The sequence below is a fragment of the Lissotriton helveticus genome, chromosome 5_1 (genome assembly GCF_964261635.1).
Source record: "Lissotriton helveticus chromosome 5_1, aLisHel1.1, whole genome shotgun sequence".
Lineage (NCBI taxonomy): Eukaryota > Metazoa > Chordata > Amphibia > Caudata > Salamandridae > Lissotriton > Lissotriton helveticus.
Genome location: NC_136065.1, coordinates 493,020,588 through 493,034,754, shown reverse-complemented (window position 1 = coordinate 493,034,754; position 14,167 = coordinate 493,020,588). Strand labels below are relative to the sequence as shown.

General features: G+C 39.7%; 1 protein-coding gene across 1 annotated transcript in view; it reads right to left on the bottom strand.

Moving 5' to 3' along the window:
- The window catches only part of LOC144754689 (protein-arginine deiminase type-2-like), a 641,882-nt gene that overhangs the window by 108,511 nt on the left and 519,204 nt on the right, over positions 1–14,167 (bottom strand). Inside the window, exon 12 of the mRNA XM_078642812.1 lies at positions 11,002–11,146. Coding sequence (XP_078498938.1) covers positions 11,002–11,146 — 145 coding nt within the window. The remainder of the gene's footprint in view (positions 1–11,001; positions 11,147–14,167) is intronic.

The window sequence follows — 14,167 nt, the reverse complement described above, 5'->3', positions numbered from 1 at the left end:
AATAGTATGGTGGCCTATTTCTAAATGTTATTTGGTCTTGTGCTAAGCCTTACATAAAGATACTTATTTTTATACCAACCCTGGTGTGGTGTCCCTGTGTGGTGTTGTCACTGAGTTACTGTTTGTGTTCACAAATGCTTAACCCATAACGCTCTGAGATAAGCCTTGTCTGCTCGCGCCACACTGCCTAGAGGGTGAGAAGGGGTTATTTTAGAGGGTAATCCCCTTATCCTGACTAGAGGAGAGAGTCCCTGCTTGTCACAAGTAATTACCTGTGCCAACCAGAGACCCTAAAATCTAACATTGGAAGCAGCGGAAGGGATTTTGAATTTGCATTTGTGATTAATATACAGTGATTGGTGAAGACCACTTAGCGAGTGCAGACCAATAGCGCAGCCACCTACTTTGTTGATTTTTGTTTGCCAAGAGATCTCCAGTTTTTGAAAAATCATGCCTGGTCCAAACAGTACAGAAAAAGCAGCGTCTGTAGTCTCTGACATTGAAGGAATTGATTGGGAAGAAGAGAGACTAGAGAGCTACACCTTAGCCCAGCTGAAGGGCTTCTGCAGAAATATGAGGCCCATGTATGGTTAATCCAGATATCCTCAGAAATATGTTATAAAAATATGATTACGGTGTAAATTGTTAACTATATGCCTTAACTGATGAAATTTCATTATGGTGATCTGTGGCATACATTTTGTGTTTATTGATACATTACGGTTAGGCAATGTAACACGTTGAAAACATAAGATATAATATCTTTTCCATTTCCATGAATTGTGAAACGTATTTCTATGGAAAATAGAGACACAGGAAGTTACTTGATAAAGGCAAATGCCGAAACGCGTTGTCCTTGTTAACTCGTGCACAATAGGTGACAGGTAGGACAGGTCATTTATACGATGATCAGGAATCCTGGGTGAGGTATCTGTTGAGAGCTGTCACACTTTCTGTCCGGAGAGGTGGGAGGGTTACTTATAACTTTGATGGGGATTCCCCTTGAAGAGAAATAGAACTACAGGTAAGCACATTTTCCTGCTCTTCCATGGGATCCTCATTAATAGTCATACACACTGAATAGAATAGCAAGCCCATCCCACAAGAAGCAGACCTGATATACAACAGCTCCAACAACTACCCAATAGATTCCTCATAGAAGCATGTCCTTCTTCAGTATCCGCTTTAGAATCTGAATCTAGACAATAATGCCTAGTGAAAGTATGTACAGATCTCCATGTAGCGGCTTTGCATAGTTCTGAAAATAGACACAATTATTAAAGAGCTGTAGTTGCAGCCTTACTCCCTGTAGAATGTGCTGTTGGTCCACTAGGTAAGGCTTTCTTGGCTAGTTGATATGAGAGAAGTATCAAGGATACCATCTACCTAGAGATAGTTTGTTTTGATGATGCCAAACCTGTTCTCATTGGGCCTCCACAATTATTGAAGAGGTGATCTGACCTCCTAATGTCTTTGGTTTTTTCTAGGTAGAACTTCAGAACTCTTTTCACATCAAGAGAGTGTAAAGTCATTTCAGCTGGAGTAGATGGACTAGGGAAAAAGTCAGTGTTGAGATGTTTTGATTAATGTGGAAGTCTGAAACTACTTTCAGAAGGAAGGCAGGAGGAGTTCTCATCACCACTCTATTGTTATGAATAACTGTGTATTGTGATTTCCCTAACCCTGCGTGATGATGCGATGGCCACAAAAAAGGCTGCTTTCCATGTGGATGTTGCAAAGACGCTTTAGGGATAGGTTCAAATGGGGGACCCATTAATTTGGAAAGGACAACATTGAGTGTGTTCTAACAGGAGGGAACACTTTCTTAAGTCTTTCCAAGAAGTCTTTGATCACTGGAATTTTAAAGGAAGATGTCTGTTACAGAGATTTTCTGTAGGCTGCAATAGCCCCAAGCCTTAATAGAGGAAATACTTAGGCCAAATTTGGCTAAATGAAGAAGACATGGTATAACCACATCATCTTGGTAGAAAATTGCATTATGCTTGTGTTGAATGCACCATAAATAAAACCTCTTTCACACAAAGACATATGATTTTGTACTGGAAGGTCAAAGTCAAAGTCAAAACAAGCTTTATTCAGTATACAAATTATCCATAAAAGCATTCTGCATAATAAAACCTGATTCAGGGCAGTAATATAACAATAAAAACATTTCTTCGTGTTACAATCCCCTATTTCCCCCCCCTCGTAAAATAAAATGTATCTAAAAAAAGTTACGTATTTCATTATTGATGTATAAACACCATACTAATCAATAACATTTCACGGGGTGCAAAAAAATACAACAAAACTTAAAAAGGTACCTGAAGTAGGACCCAACATTTGATCAGCTAATCAGTCTCATAGACAAGTGATTCCAAATATGAGAGCGTTTTCCTTCGCTTAATTGCTAATTGAGTGAAGGAAATTACCACATTACAGATCGTAACATGATCTAATTTACATATAAAGTAAAAAGCGGTTTTATAGGAGTACAACTTATTGGAAATAAAAAGTGGGCACAGAATTGATTTCCTAAGATCCCTGTAAAAATTACAAAACAGTATAAAGTGCAATGTGCTTTGGGCAGATTTACCATCGCCAGGGCACGTTGGAAGGTTTGCACTCCAATTGCCCATCGTAGGAAATGCTATCTGGAAATGCAATGTTCGTAGCCTTAGTATTCCTGATAAATAGAAGGTAAGGTTGGGTGCCTAATAAAAAGGGCCCTTCACAGTATGATATAACATTGGATTTAGTACATAGCCATGCCTCCCTTTTTATCTTCCTAGACCCATGGAGTTTCATTTTAAGCTCCCTCTTGCTAAAATTCTCAATAAACTTTAAAAGCAGCATTCACATCACACTCGATCAGAAGATCATGGACGTATTTTAACCATGGTATCTTCTTCGAGTGATCAAGACTAAGGCAATCATATATTATTTCCTTGGTAAAATAAGTTTCTTCCTTTGTCCAAATTCGATGCCATAAATTAATGGTCAATACACTAATCAAATCACTTAAAAAGGGGACATCTGTTTCTCTATAGACAATATAGGTAGCAGGGAAGATTAGGACTGACAACACCCTATGCAAAAATGTATTTTCCATTATTTGCAATATAGAGGTATCTGCCATTCCCCAAAGGGCGCCATCATAACACACCCCAGATACTGGAAGGTCTTTTAGCCTCTCTTAAAATGTCCAAGCCGTCTTGAGAGAGGTCTAAATCCCCATATTGGAGGGATTTAGAAGCCATGCTGGCAGGTTTAGTGATGGAAGGTTGGTATGCAGTATCAGTCCTCCGAACTTGTACAGGAGGTCCGTTCTGCATGGCAGTCTCTTGGGTGGTCATTCTGACAGGTGTAGAAGATCCGTGAACCACCACTGTCAAGGCCAATATGGTGCTATCAGTATTATCCTGGTCCTGGACCTGTACAGTTTGACAGTCACTGTTGGTATGAGAGGAACACGTCTATTTGTGGGTATCCCCAGTCCTAAAAAAATGCATTGTAAGACATCGTCGTTTAAGATCCAGTCGTAATATTTGCAAAAAAATGACTGAGAGAGTCTGCTTGGGTATTCTAAACCCATAGAAAATAAATGGCTGTTATTGTTAAATTCCTGGCTATTAACCATTTCCAAATTGTTTGGACCTCTAGAGATAAAGGACAAGAGTGAGTCCCTCCCTGATTGTTTAGATAATGAACTGTTGTCGTGTTGTTGGTTCGAACAAGGACAGAGTTCGATATTATGGAAGGGAAGAAAGATTTGAGAGCCAAATTAGCTGCTATCAATTCCAACATATTGATGTGATAAGTCTTTCCTTGTCCGACCAAATTCCTTGAGTCTGCAGGGGGCCCATATGAGCACTCCCTCTCTGGAGAGAGGCATCCTTGACCAGTGTCTGAGTTGGTCCATCCTGATGGAATGGTACCCCCACCAAAAGGTTTGTCTGTTGAGACCACTGTGGGAGAGATTGAATTGCAGCCTGTGATATAATCAGCCTGTCTTCCAAGCAGTTGGATATCTGATTTCACTGGTCCTGTAGACATTGCTGCAGAGGTCTCATGTGCAATTTTGCAAGAGTAACTATGAAGATGCAAGAGGCCATTAATCCCATTAGGGATGCATTTTGTCTTGCTTATGAACAGTGAGCCTGTAGAAGATTGTGACATTTCAGATTGATTGATAACAGTCTCTCCTTTGAAGGATACACTTTAGCTAATTGTGTATCCAATATTGCTCCCAGGGAACTGTAGCTTGTGGACTGGACAGGTCATAGATGTTCTGAAGCTGACCTGGAGACCCAACTGGTTAATGTTTTGATACAAATTTGATAATGCTTCTTTGTCTCTGGTAGTGAGATGCTCTTTATCAGTCAATCATCCAGGTAAGGATAAACAAAGATCTTTGTTTCCTTAAGTGAGCTGTGACTCTGACCATACATTTGGAGAATCAAAGTGGAGCTGATTTAAGGCCGAAATGTAAGATAGTGTCGCAATCCTACCTTGAATCGAAGAAGCTTTAGATGTTTTGCAGATATTAGGATGTGAAAGTAAGCATCATGTAGATCTATTGAGCACGTCCAGTCTCCTTGATGCAGCTGAGGGTAGATGTGATGTAATGCCAGCATCCTGAACTTTTTCTTCACATATACTTGTTCAATACTGTCAGATCTAAAATGAGTCTGAGTTCTTGCTGAGGGCCTTTCGTCTCACCAAAATTACCAGGAATACCTTCCCATTCCTTTCTTGTGATTCAAAACCTGCTCTTTAGCCTGTCTTTGTAACAGAATGTCGACTTCTTTTTGCTACAGGTCTTTGTGATGCTGTGATGTTTTTACTGGTTGAACAGAAGGAAGAGGGTACATGAATCGCTGAGAATAACCATTCTAAACAATATTCAAGATCCATTTGGTTTTTGTTATAAAGTGCCACTCTTTCAGATGATTGGTGTTATTTTCTCCAACAGGAGAGAGTAATAGAGAAGGGTGAAGTGACGACTCATTGTTTGGTAGGAGTTTTTCTTGTGGATGCTGGTTGCTGTTGAGCTCCTCTTCCTCTGGAAGGCTTACAAGGATGGCAAAGCTGTCTCGACTTCTGTTGTTGTTGCTGTTGCCAGTGAGGGGCTTCATACCTCTGAAGGGTAAATCGTCTGCCATAAGGTCTGTATCTCCTATGATACTCCTTTCTCTTTTCTAAACCAGCAGCTTTCAATGTGTCCGTTCAGTCTTCATCCTGGACATCTCTTCGTCTGCATGAGAGCCAAAAAGGGTATTATTTGAAAAAGGCAAATTCATGATCTGATGTTGAGCTTCTGGCTTAAGGCCGGTGAGTCACAGCCAAAATGATCTTCGCACCCAGATGCCATGACAATAACCGTGTCCAGCTAGGTCTGATTCATGTGCTGCTGCACTGATAATCTGATTAGATACCAGGTCACCTTCATTCAAGATTTCATGAAAATCTTCCTAGTCCTCCTTCTGTAGTTTCCCTGTAAACCTGCTCAGTGAATCAAATAGGAATCTGTTGTATCTCCCCAGCAAACAGAGGCACATTCTACCTTTATGGAGGATGCTGAAACCCCACACATATTTTTGCCAATGGTGTCTATCAATCAATCAATCAAATAATGCTTTATTCGATCACTTTGTATCATAAAAGCAATATGCATCAAACATACAAAAACATTTAAACATCGGTGGAGGTTCACATCAAGTTAAAACATGATCAACCTGAGTTTTCAAGTTGCTAAATGTATAAAAGGCTATGTAATAAGAGAGAATACTAGTAAGGAAAAAGGGTCCCTGAGTAATGAGTTTTCCTTTTGTTAAAATTATCAAAACAAGAATGAATAAAACAGTAGCGTTAAAACACCACCAAACAGTCATATGTAAAACATAAATATGTACAAACTAAGTCTATCTGCTTGCTTTCCTTATCTGATAGAACAGAGGAGGTCAAAGCCCCAGTGTGGGACTTTCTTGCCGTAGCCACTTTTACTGAGCAGGAGGAGGGTCAGCTCTGAGAAATAATGGGTTCTGCTCTGGACTTCATAAGTAGACGAGATGATGCAGACCTCAGTGATGCTGAAGTCAGAAATAATTGCGTAGCAGGCCCCAGAAGACCCGGAACAGAGGTAGTAGTGGTCTTGTAATTGTTTTGTGATGCAGAGTCTCAAAGACCACTGATGATGATGTTGTAGTAGTAGGAATATCTATGTTCAGCTTTGTTGCTCCTCTCATGAAAATGTCATTGAAAGTAAGGAGATCATCCACTGGGGACACTCTTGTAAGAGGTGTGTCCGTCAATGTATGCAAGTACTCTCTGATTGAAGAACAAGAATACCTCGACCAGGATGGAGATCTTCTTCTCCTGTGCCTAGACCCAGAGCTGTGAGACCTCCTAGATACTGATGTGGACATGTTCCCAGATGTCTCCTTGGCAGGTGATACAGTGGACTCCTAGATCTCTGAGGAGACTTATCCACCATTGATGTTAGAGGCTGACTTTTTAAAGGTCCTGAAGGGGTCGTTGGAGGGACAGACACTGTGCCAGGAGAGAATTGAGGAGATGGTATTCCTCTAGGAGATGGTGTGTGTGCGGTGTGACTACTGAAGGAGAATATGTCTGGGAATATTCACAGTCAGATGTATGTGGCACAGGTCTCCGCTGCAAACTTTGTAGCCATCAAGGCAAAATGTTTAATGAAGCTTATGATCTAGCCCTAGATGAACAGCGAGGCCTAGAGTCAGTCAAACCTGTTGGGAAAGGCTGGCTCTCTCTGGACATCAACTGTAGCCTTTCCACAGTGTGATTGGAATTTTGTCTTTCGTGTTGGCTTATGAACTGTATGCGATGTTGGATGCTTCTCCTTCGACTGAATATTCTCTACCGGTCTCGTAGTTGAACCATGTGTCTTCAACATCAACGAATGATGGATGTTAGCCATGACGGCAGCCTTCCCAAAGTTAGTCTTGACGTCAAAAGCCGAGTGTGTATTGACGTCGAACGGCAAGTGTGTTTTGATGTTGAACAATGACTTGCCTTTGTCGATGTCTTTGACATTGATGGTGAGCACACCAGAATTGTCTCCTCCGTCAACGTCATACCGATTGATGTCGAGGAGGAACGTCTATTATTTTAATGTATTTCAAAAGAACTTCCTCAGTGGGAGTTCTTGGAACAAGAGAAGGGCTCTTTGGAAGAAGACTGACATTCCACAAGGCCTTTTGATGACCAAACAATTCCTCTCCCTTGCGGACCATGGAGTCTGATCTTCTTTCCTATGCTTAAGAATGCACCTGGATAACTTCTGGCAGTGATCATGGATCTCAGGATGATCGTACCCTGGGAGGCAGACAATACAGACTGAATGAGGGTCAGTTGGTGCCTTTAACTTCCCACAGGAAGGGCACTTCACAAAAAGTGAAGGCATTCTTGAGAGAAAAATAAAAATCTTTTGTCAGAAATAAAATTCTCTGCACTCTAGGTACTGCGAAATGTGAAAAGATGTCAAATGTTAAGGGATTTAGAAAGATATCACTTATTAATTTGCCAAATAGGCAGATCTCATTGCTCCAAGGTCCTAACACTAGGACTCAGTAAAATTAACTGACCTGTCACCAGTGGGGCATGAAGGGATACAGAGGAGACTGTGAGGTTCTTAAAGGACAGTGCCAATTTTCTTTGCTTTAGATAGAAGACTATTTGATAACACGTGCCCTGGGGCCCCACACGTGGGTGGGACTATTTAGTGCTTATGACTTTGATGAGGATGCCCCTGAAAGAGAACTAAGACCGCATGAAAGCAACTTTACCTTTCTGTACAATAACATTTACTTTTTTCTTGTTTAATATGGTCATATGTGGACTTTGGTTATGTGATCGTTCTCTTACTCATATATGCTGTCTCTGTCCTACGCAAAACTAGCAGGTATTTTACAGCCTAGGCACAAATAGCTACTGCAGCCATGCCTTTATTCCCTTGTTCTGCCAGTTGGTGCAGAATATATATTTCACTCACTATGTTCCCCGCAAAAAAAAAACGAATCCTGGAACATATGCGTGCCATTCAAAATAAAGATAAAGCTTATCCTGTGGCACGTCATGTTGAGGAAGAATATAAAAGTAAGTGAAATCTTTTGTGTTTCTTTGTAATTGATCGCGTCCCTCAAACCAACAGAGGGGGCGGTTGAAATCCAAGGATATACTTGAATTAGACACTAGAGCTCCTCAGGGTCTTAACTCTGAAGAAGAATTGGCGTGGTTTCTGGGGGAATAATCTATATCTGAACATTAGGTGTACCCGCATAGCTAATCCGTTCTGGACAAGTACTCTGTATTTCTGGTATTTTATAAGGTGTAAATAGTAGTCTTCTGCTGTCTGGTTTTATTAACTAAGAATTTTTGTTTTATTATTCTGTTTATATTGTGATTTAATTTAGTTTGGTCTGATGGCCATAATAGGGACTATATGTTCTCTATGTTTTTCATAGGTTGACCCAGGATGCTGTACATGCACAAGTTATTTAATGTGATTATGAAATTTGCCAATGGAAAATTCCTTCTGATGCAATCGTGACTATGCAGATTATATTAGTTACAGACACAGTTTACAAATTCCTCAGGTACTGTTTTTGTGGCACTGGCCAGGAGGTATAATGAACATTGTGTTGTAAATTAACACTTGGGTAGCACTGTAAGACTGTTTGATCTTTACACATTGCATGTTCTGTGTACCAGATAGTGTGTTCACTTTATGTATGACCTAACGCTTTGAAGAGTCACTACATGACCACTTTGTATTTGTTAGCAGTCTTATCTCATGGCTTTATTTTCTAATATTTTGGACTATTAGCGCATATGTAGGTATATTTGAGTATTTATTTAGATACTGGTAGGTCACATCTAGGGCTACGGTCTTATGTTCAATCGCTACCAAAATTGCAACTGTTTTGATGATTTTTTCAAATGCTGTTTCAGTATTATGAATTTCAGTTTCATAGTGGCAATTGCTTCTTTATTGATGGCTTCTATAGATTATAATGATTATTGTGTGCACATATAAGTGTGTCACGATATATTTACATTTATCTCTATTATAGATGGGCAAAAAGTATCACTACAAAATGGCCGACTGTTTTGTATATGTTTTCCATCAGTCTGTTTTCTACTGTCACTGTTTAGCACGCTTTCACGTCATACGTAATTTGTATTGAAAGGGTACCGAAAAACTTTGTTTCCTTACCCGTGATCAAGGCGTACAAATGCCGAAACGCATTGGGTTTTTGGCTTGGAACCTTTAATAAATCATCCCATGCACTGTATGGATTGAGCCTCTTATTGGAGCAGAAGGAGTGTGCTTGGTGAGTTGTAAAGTATTCAGGGTGTCCTCATACCCTGGCATGCACCGTGGCTGCAGAGTCCTAGCTTCGATGGGGTGTGTGGACTTATATATATATATATATATATATGAGATGTAGTGAGCAAGGTGGACCTGTCCACCGAAACGCATCTGATCGTTTATTCTTGCAAATAAAGACCCTTGATTTGAATCCCACGGAGTCGGTGCCTGTTTTTCGAAAGGATTGTGAACACAGGATTGGGTTCATATATATATATATATATATATATATATATATATATATATATATATATATATATATATATATATATATATATATATATATTGTTTACCAGTCCTATTCCCAAACGATTGAAGGAAGGCACTGACTATATATATATATATATATTGACAAGTGCTCCAGGGTCCCCACATGTGGGCGGGACTATTCAGTGCTTGGACTTTGATGAGGAGCCCCTGGTGTGTAAGTGCAAAAATTGTTTTTCCATATTAAACCAGAATGCCTTCAGAGGGGATTGCCAAACCCTAGACATTGAACTCTACGCAGTCACTGTGCCCACTAACAGATGGGCATGTGTTGGCTCTGGGGTTTATGGGACCATGACCTTCCTACACTAGATTATATTTCCTGTTCAGTGTTCATTGTTGTCTACTTCAAGGTAAGCATATGCTGAGGAGTGTAGATATTGTATTCTATGTAAACATCTTTGTACCTTGACAATATGTTGATAGTCGATATTGTGCAACTGATATAAGTGCAGGTGGATATAAAAACTTTGATGTTTTGGTAAAACCCCTGAATCTATACAAATACCTCATACACACATACATTAATTCATGCATTTTTAGCCATTTTTAGAGTTACCCCTTTCTCTAGATATGCATTTTAAAATTACACACAGAAGGAAAAAAAAATAATCATGGAAAGAAGGCACCTACCTGATAATCAAAGGAAATAGCTGAGGAGGCACACAGGGCCACCTACCTACATGTTTAAGGTATCGTCAAAGAGCATACAATGGTCACAAAGGGAGGGTACAGGGAGATTCCTGACCAAAATAATCAAGAGAGCTCAGACTCTTGTGAGGGCTAAATCCTTCTAAAATATATCCCAGAATCATAAGTTCATAATGAAATGAGATGGATGTGCTACATTCACAAAATGACTTTGCACAGACAGGCTAACTGGGACAATAATGTTGCTTTTAGTGATGTCTCAAGATATGTGGGGATGGATGGCTATTCCTTGGGTCTTCCACTACAGACATGAGGTGGTCCATTGTAAGGTAGATCACCTAATCCTTGCAAGGTTGTGCAGGTGCCCAAGATGTACATATGAATGTTTGTACCACTTGTTGCCAGGAGGCCAAACATAACAAGAAAAAGACACCTATACCCTTAGCACAGTGATTAGTCTGGTCATCTAAAAAATTGATAGTGAGAAAAAAGCTGGAACAATAACTGTGACAACATGGACATCTTCTCAACATGTTCCTTAAGAGGGAGAGTGGCTGATAGCACTGTTGAGTTAGTGACAATACCTTTTGTCTGTGGACCTAGCATTTCTAGCTTATTGTATCTTTTATGCTCCCAAATAATGAAAACAATGAAAATGCATCTTGGTCCCTTACCTTTCTGTCTGGGGCTGGCACAAAGGTCATGAACTCATCCACATGGCCAACCAGCAGCCAATCCGTGTAGAGCTCCACTGGGGGCTGTACCTGCTGGGCATACAGAAAGTCGCGCACCACTTTGGTCATCCTCCTGCCGTTGGTTCTGGAAAATGATTTAAATATTATGAATGAAAAAGAGGACTTTTTCTACTAGGGGACGCCACTTATTCTCAATTGAATAACTCACAATGATTACCAAATCTAATTACATTTAATAACCACACCAGTATTACTAGATTGTCTGCAAAAACAGAAGCCCTGTTTTCTAGGAAAGTATTTTATTCCAGGTTATGCTCATTGTTTTACTGGCAGCCTCATAGCTCCTGTCCAGCATACATTCTCCCTCCAATCATTTGTTAAATGTAATACCATCCCAGCACCAGAAATCTCAAACATGTAATGCATTATCACTTTCAAACTGCATTTATACTCAACATTTTACAGCATTGTATCCAATCTCATACTCACACATATAAAAGCAAGGCACCAGCCCTGAAACCATTTAATGGAATACAAATTACTTAGGAAAGGAATTCCCAAGAAACAGGCTCAGAGTGCCACTGCTGTCCAGATAAAGAACAGTACACAATAGAGAGAAGTAGGTATTCTGTTCAGAGGGCTTTGTAATAGCCGTTTAATGGGATTTGCATTTTCTGTGACCCTGAGAAAATGGAACAGAAATTGCCAGAAGTCCTGCTAAGGTGAAGCATGTAGCTATGGATGTCTGCTTACTGTTGGGTGTCAAAGTTCATTGGGTTTAGGAGCACACCTGTAGTTCCATATGCAAATTAAACAAAGTTAAAACAGAATTTATTTAACCTGCTATTCATACACTGCAATAGCGTTAATGTGTTCAGATACTGTTAATGCTTCATAATATAAACAAATGTTTTGTTTAACACAGATGCGGAGCTCAAAGATGAAGCGAGATGGATTTTATCAATGGTTCTCGCTGGTTAAGATCAAATAAAGCAGAGTTTTTTCTAGAAGTCCTAATATTAAATTGACAGTGGTAGCACCTACATGTACGCGTAGGTGTCTCCTATTAAATTGCTCACTATATATTTTATTAATCATGCATCCTCTGGCATTTCAGAAGAACTTATTTATGGACTCAGTCCTCATTCACAAAGGTAAATGTAAACTTTTGTGTAAGGTTGCTACTTTTTTATATTCACAAACTACATGTGGAGATTTACGACTCTGCACTACCTATATTTGTGCGTGCAGAGTTCTGCATCCCAACTGCAGAGTCTCCGGGTGTGGAGAACTCTGCACACATAACTATAGGGAGTGCAGAGTTGTAAAAGTCTGTATTTTGTTTGTGAATCCAAAAAGTAGTACACTGTTAAAATCCAGTATCCAAAGAGGTATCCAGGTTAGGCTTTATTTAAATACAACCGCCAACATAAAACAGGTCTCAATTGCAGCACCTCCAAAGTCAGAATGCCAGAAGCCAGACCATGAAATAATGAGATTCTAATTCCATTACCGAGACATGCAAGTGCTCAATAAGTAAATTACAACACATCCCCTTTACAAAAATCAAGGAAATAACAGACCAGTAAACGTTTCATTGCAATGTCTAAAATATAAGAAATAAAAATCAACATAGGAGTATATATATATATAAAACATAAAAAACAAGGAAAATTGGAAGACACTAAATTCTAATATAAAATATAATCCTTGAATTTCACAGGCACATGCTTGAGTCTAGTTGAACTAGTTGAACTATCACTGTTTGCACCTCTATCCATAGAAGCACAACAATGGCCACTAGTTGTACGATGATTTGTCTCAACAAATTTAACCAACCTAGACATACTCCAAGTACAACCATTGTCCAAAGTCACAACATTTTTCTTAATTGCGGTGATGACAAAAGGGCCAAGAAAATTGGACAACCCTTTGTGACAATGCTTGGCTTTTTTTTACCAAAACACGATCACCCAGATTCCATTTCGTCTTCCTCACTGACATTTTGTCATCATACCGCAATTTGTATTTCTGCTGGTACTCGGCAAGTTTACTTCTCCTCAACTCCTCAGTCACAACACTGTTCTTCCAAACAGGAAGCCATACTGGATTCAACTTAGAATTTGCTATCCTCCCTCTCATAGCTTCAAAAGGCGATTTCTGAGAAATAGCATTTGGAACTGTGCGGTGTGCCCACCAAGTTTCTTTTAACACATTACTAAAGGAAACTCCAGAATCACGTGCTCGTTGAGCACAACTCTTGACAACTCTATTCATCCTTTCTGTGAGGCCAAGTCTTTAAGAAAAGAATATATCTCATGAGAGGTGAACTGCACACCATTGTCAGTGACTAAACATTTTGGAATGCCTTCTGAGGCAAAAACGTCTTTTAGAAACTCAATCACTGGCCTTGAATTAATAGTACTCATGCACTTGGAAACCACCCACTTTGAAGTGTAGTCCACTAAAAGAACAACAAACTTCTCATGAGAAGGCAATAACTCAAAGGGGCCTATTATATCCAACCCCAACTTGGTCCACACAGCATCGGGTACTTCTACAGGAGAAAGAGGAACATGACTGGTCACATGAGGCTTATTATTAATGGCACACAAATGACAGTCTTGAACAACACTTTCTACCATACGATCAATTCCTGGCCACCAATAACACTCTCTGACCCGTGCTTTTGTAAGACTCCTACCTAAATGTCCTTCATGGGCTAAGTTGATTACCTTATCCTTAAGCTCATCGGGTCGAACCACCCTATCACCTCTAATCAGATTTTCCTTGCAAAAGGTTAAATCATCCCTTACAGTCCAGAATCAAGATCTTTGTAATTTGGCCCAACCCTTGGAAATAATCTCTTTAAGACAGACACATATTTTATCATTAGCAGTGCAAGATGACCACTCTTTCTTTAACAATTAATTCTCCATCAACCAAATTACACACTCAAACTCCTCTCCCACATGTTCAGAGTCCACTGGCAACCTTGACAAGCAGTCAGCAGATGTATTAATCAGGCCTGATATATACTGTACACGGAAATTGAATTCCTGCAGACCTTCACTCCATCTCTTAAGTCTAGGAGTCATATGGTCACTGTGATGACACGAGAAAATCTGAACAAGGGGACGATGGT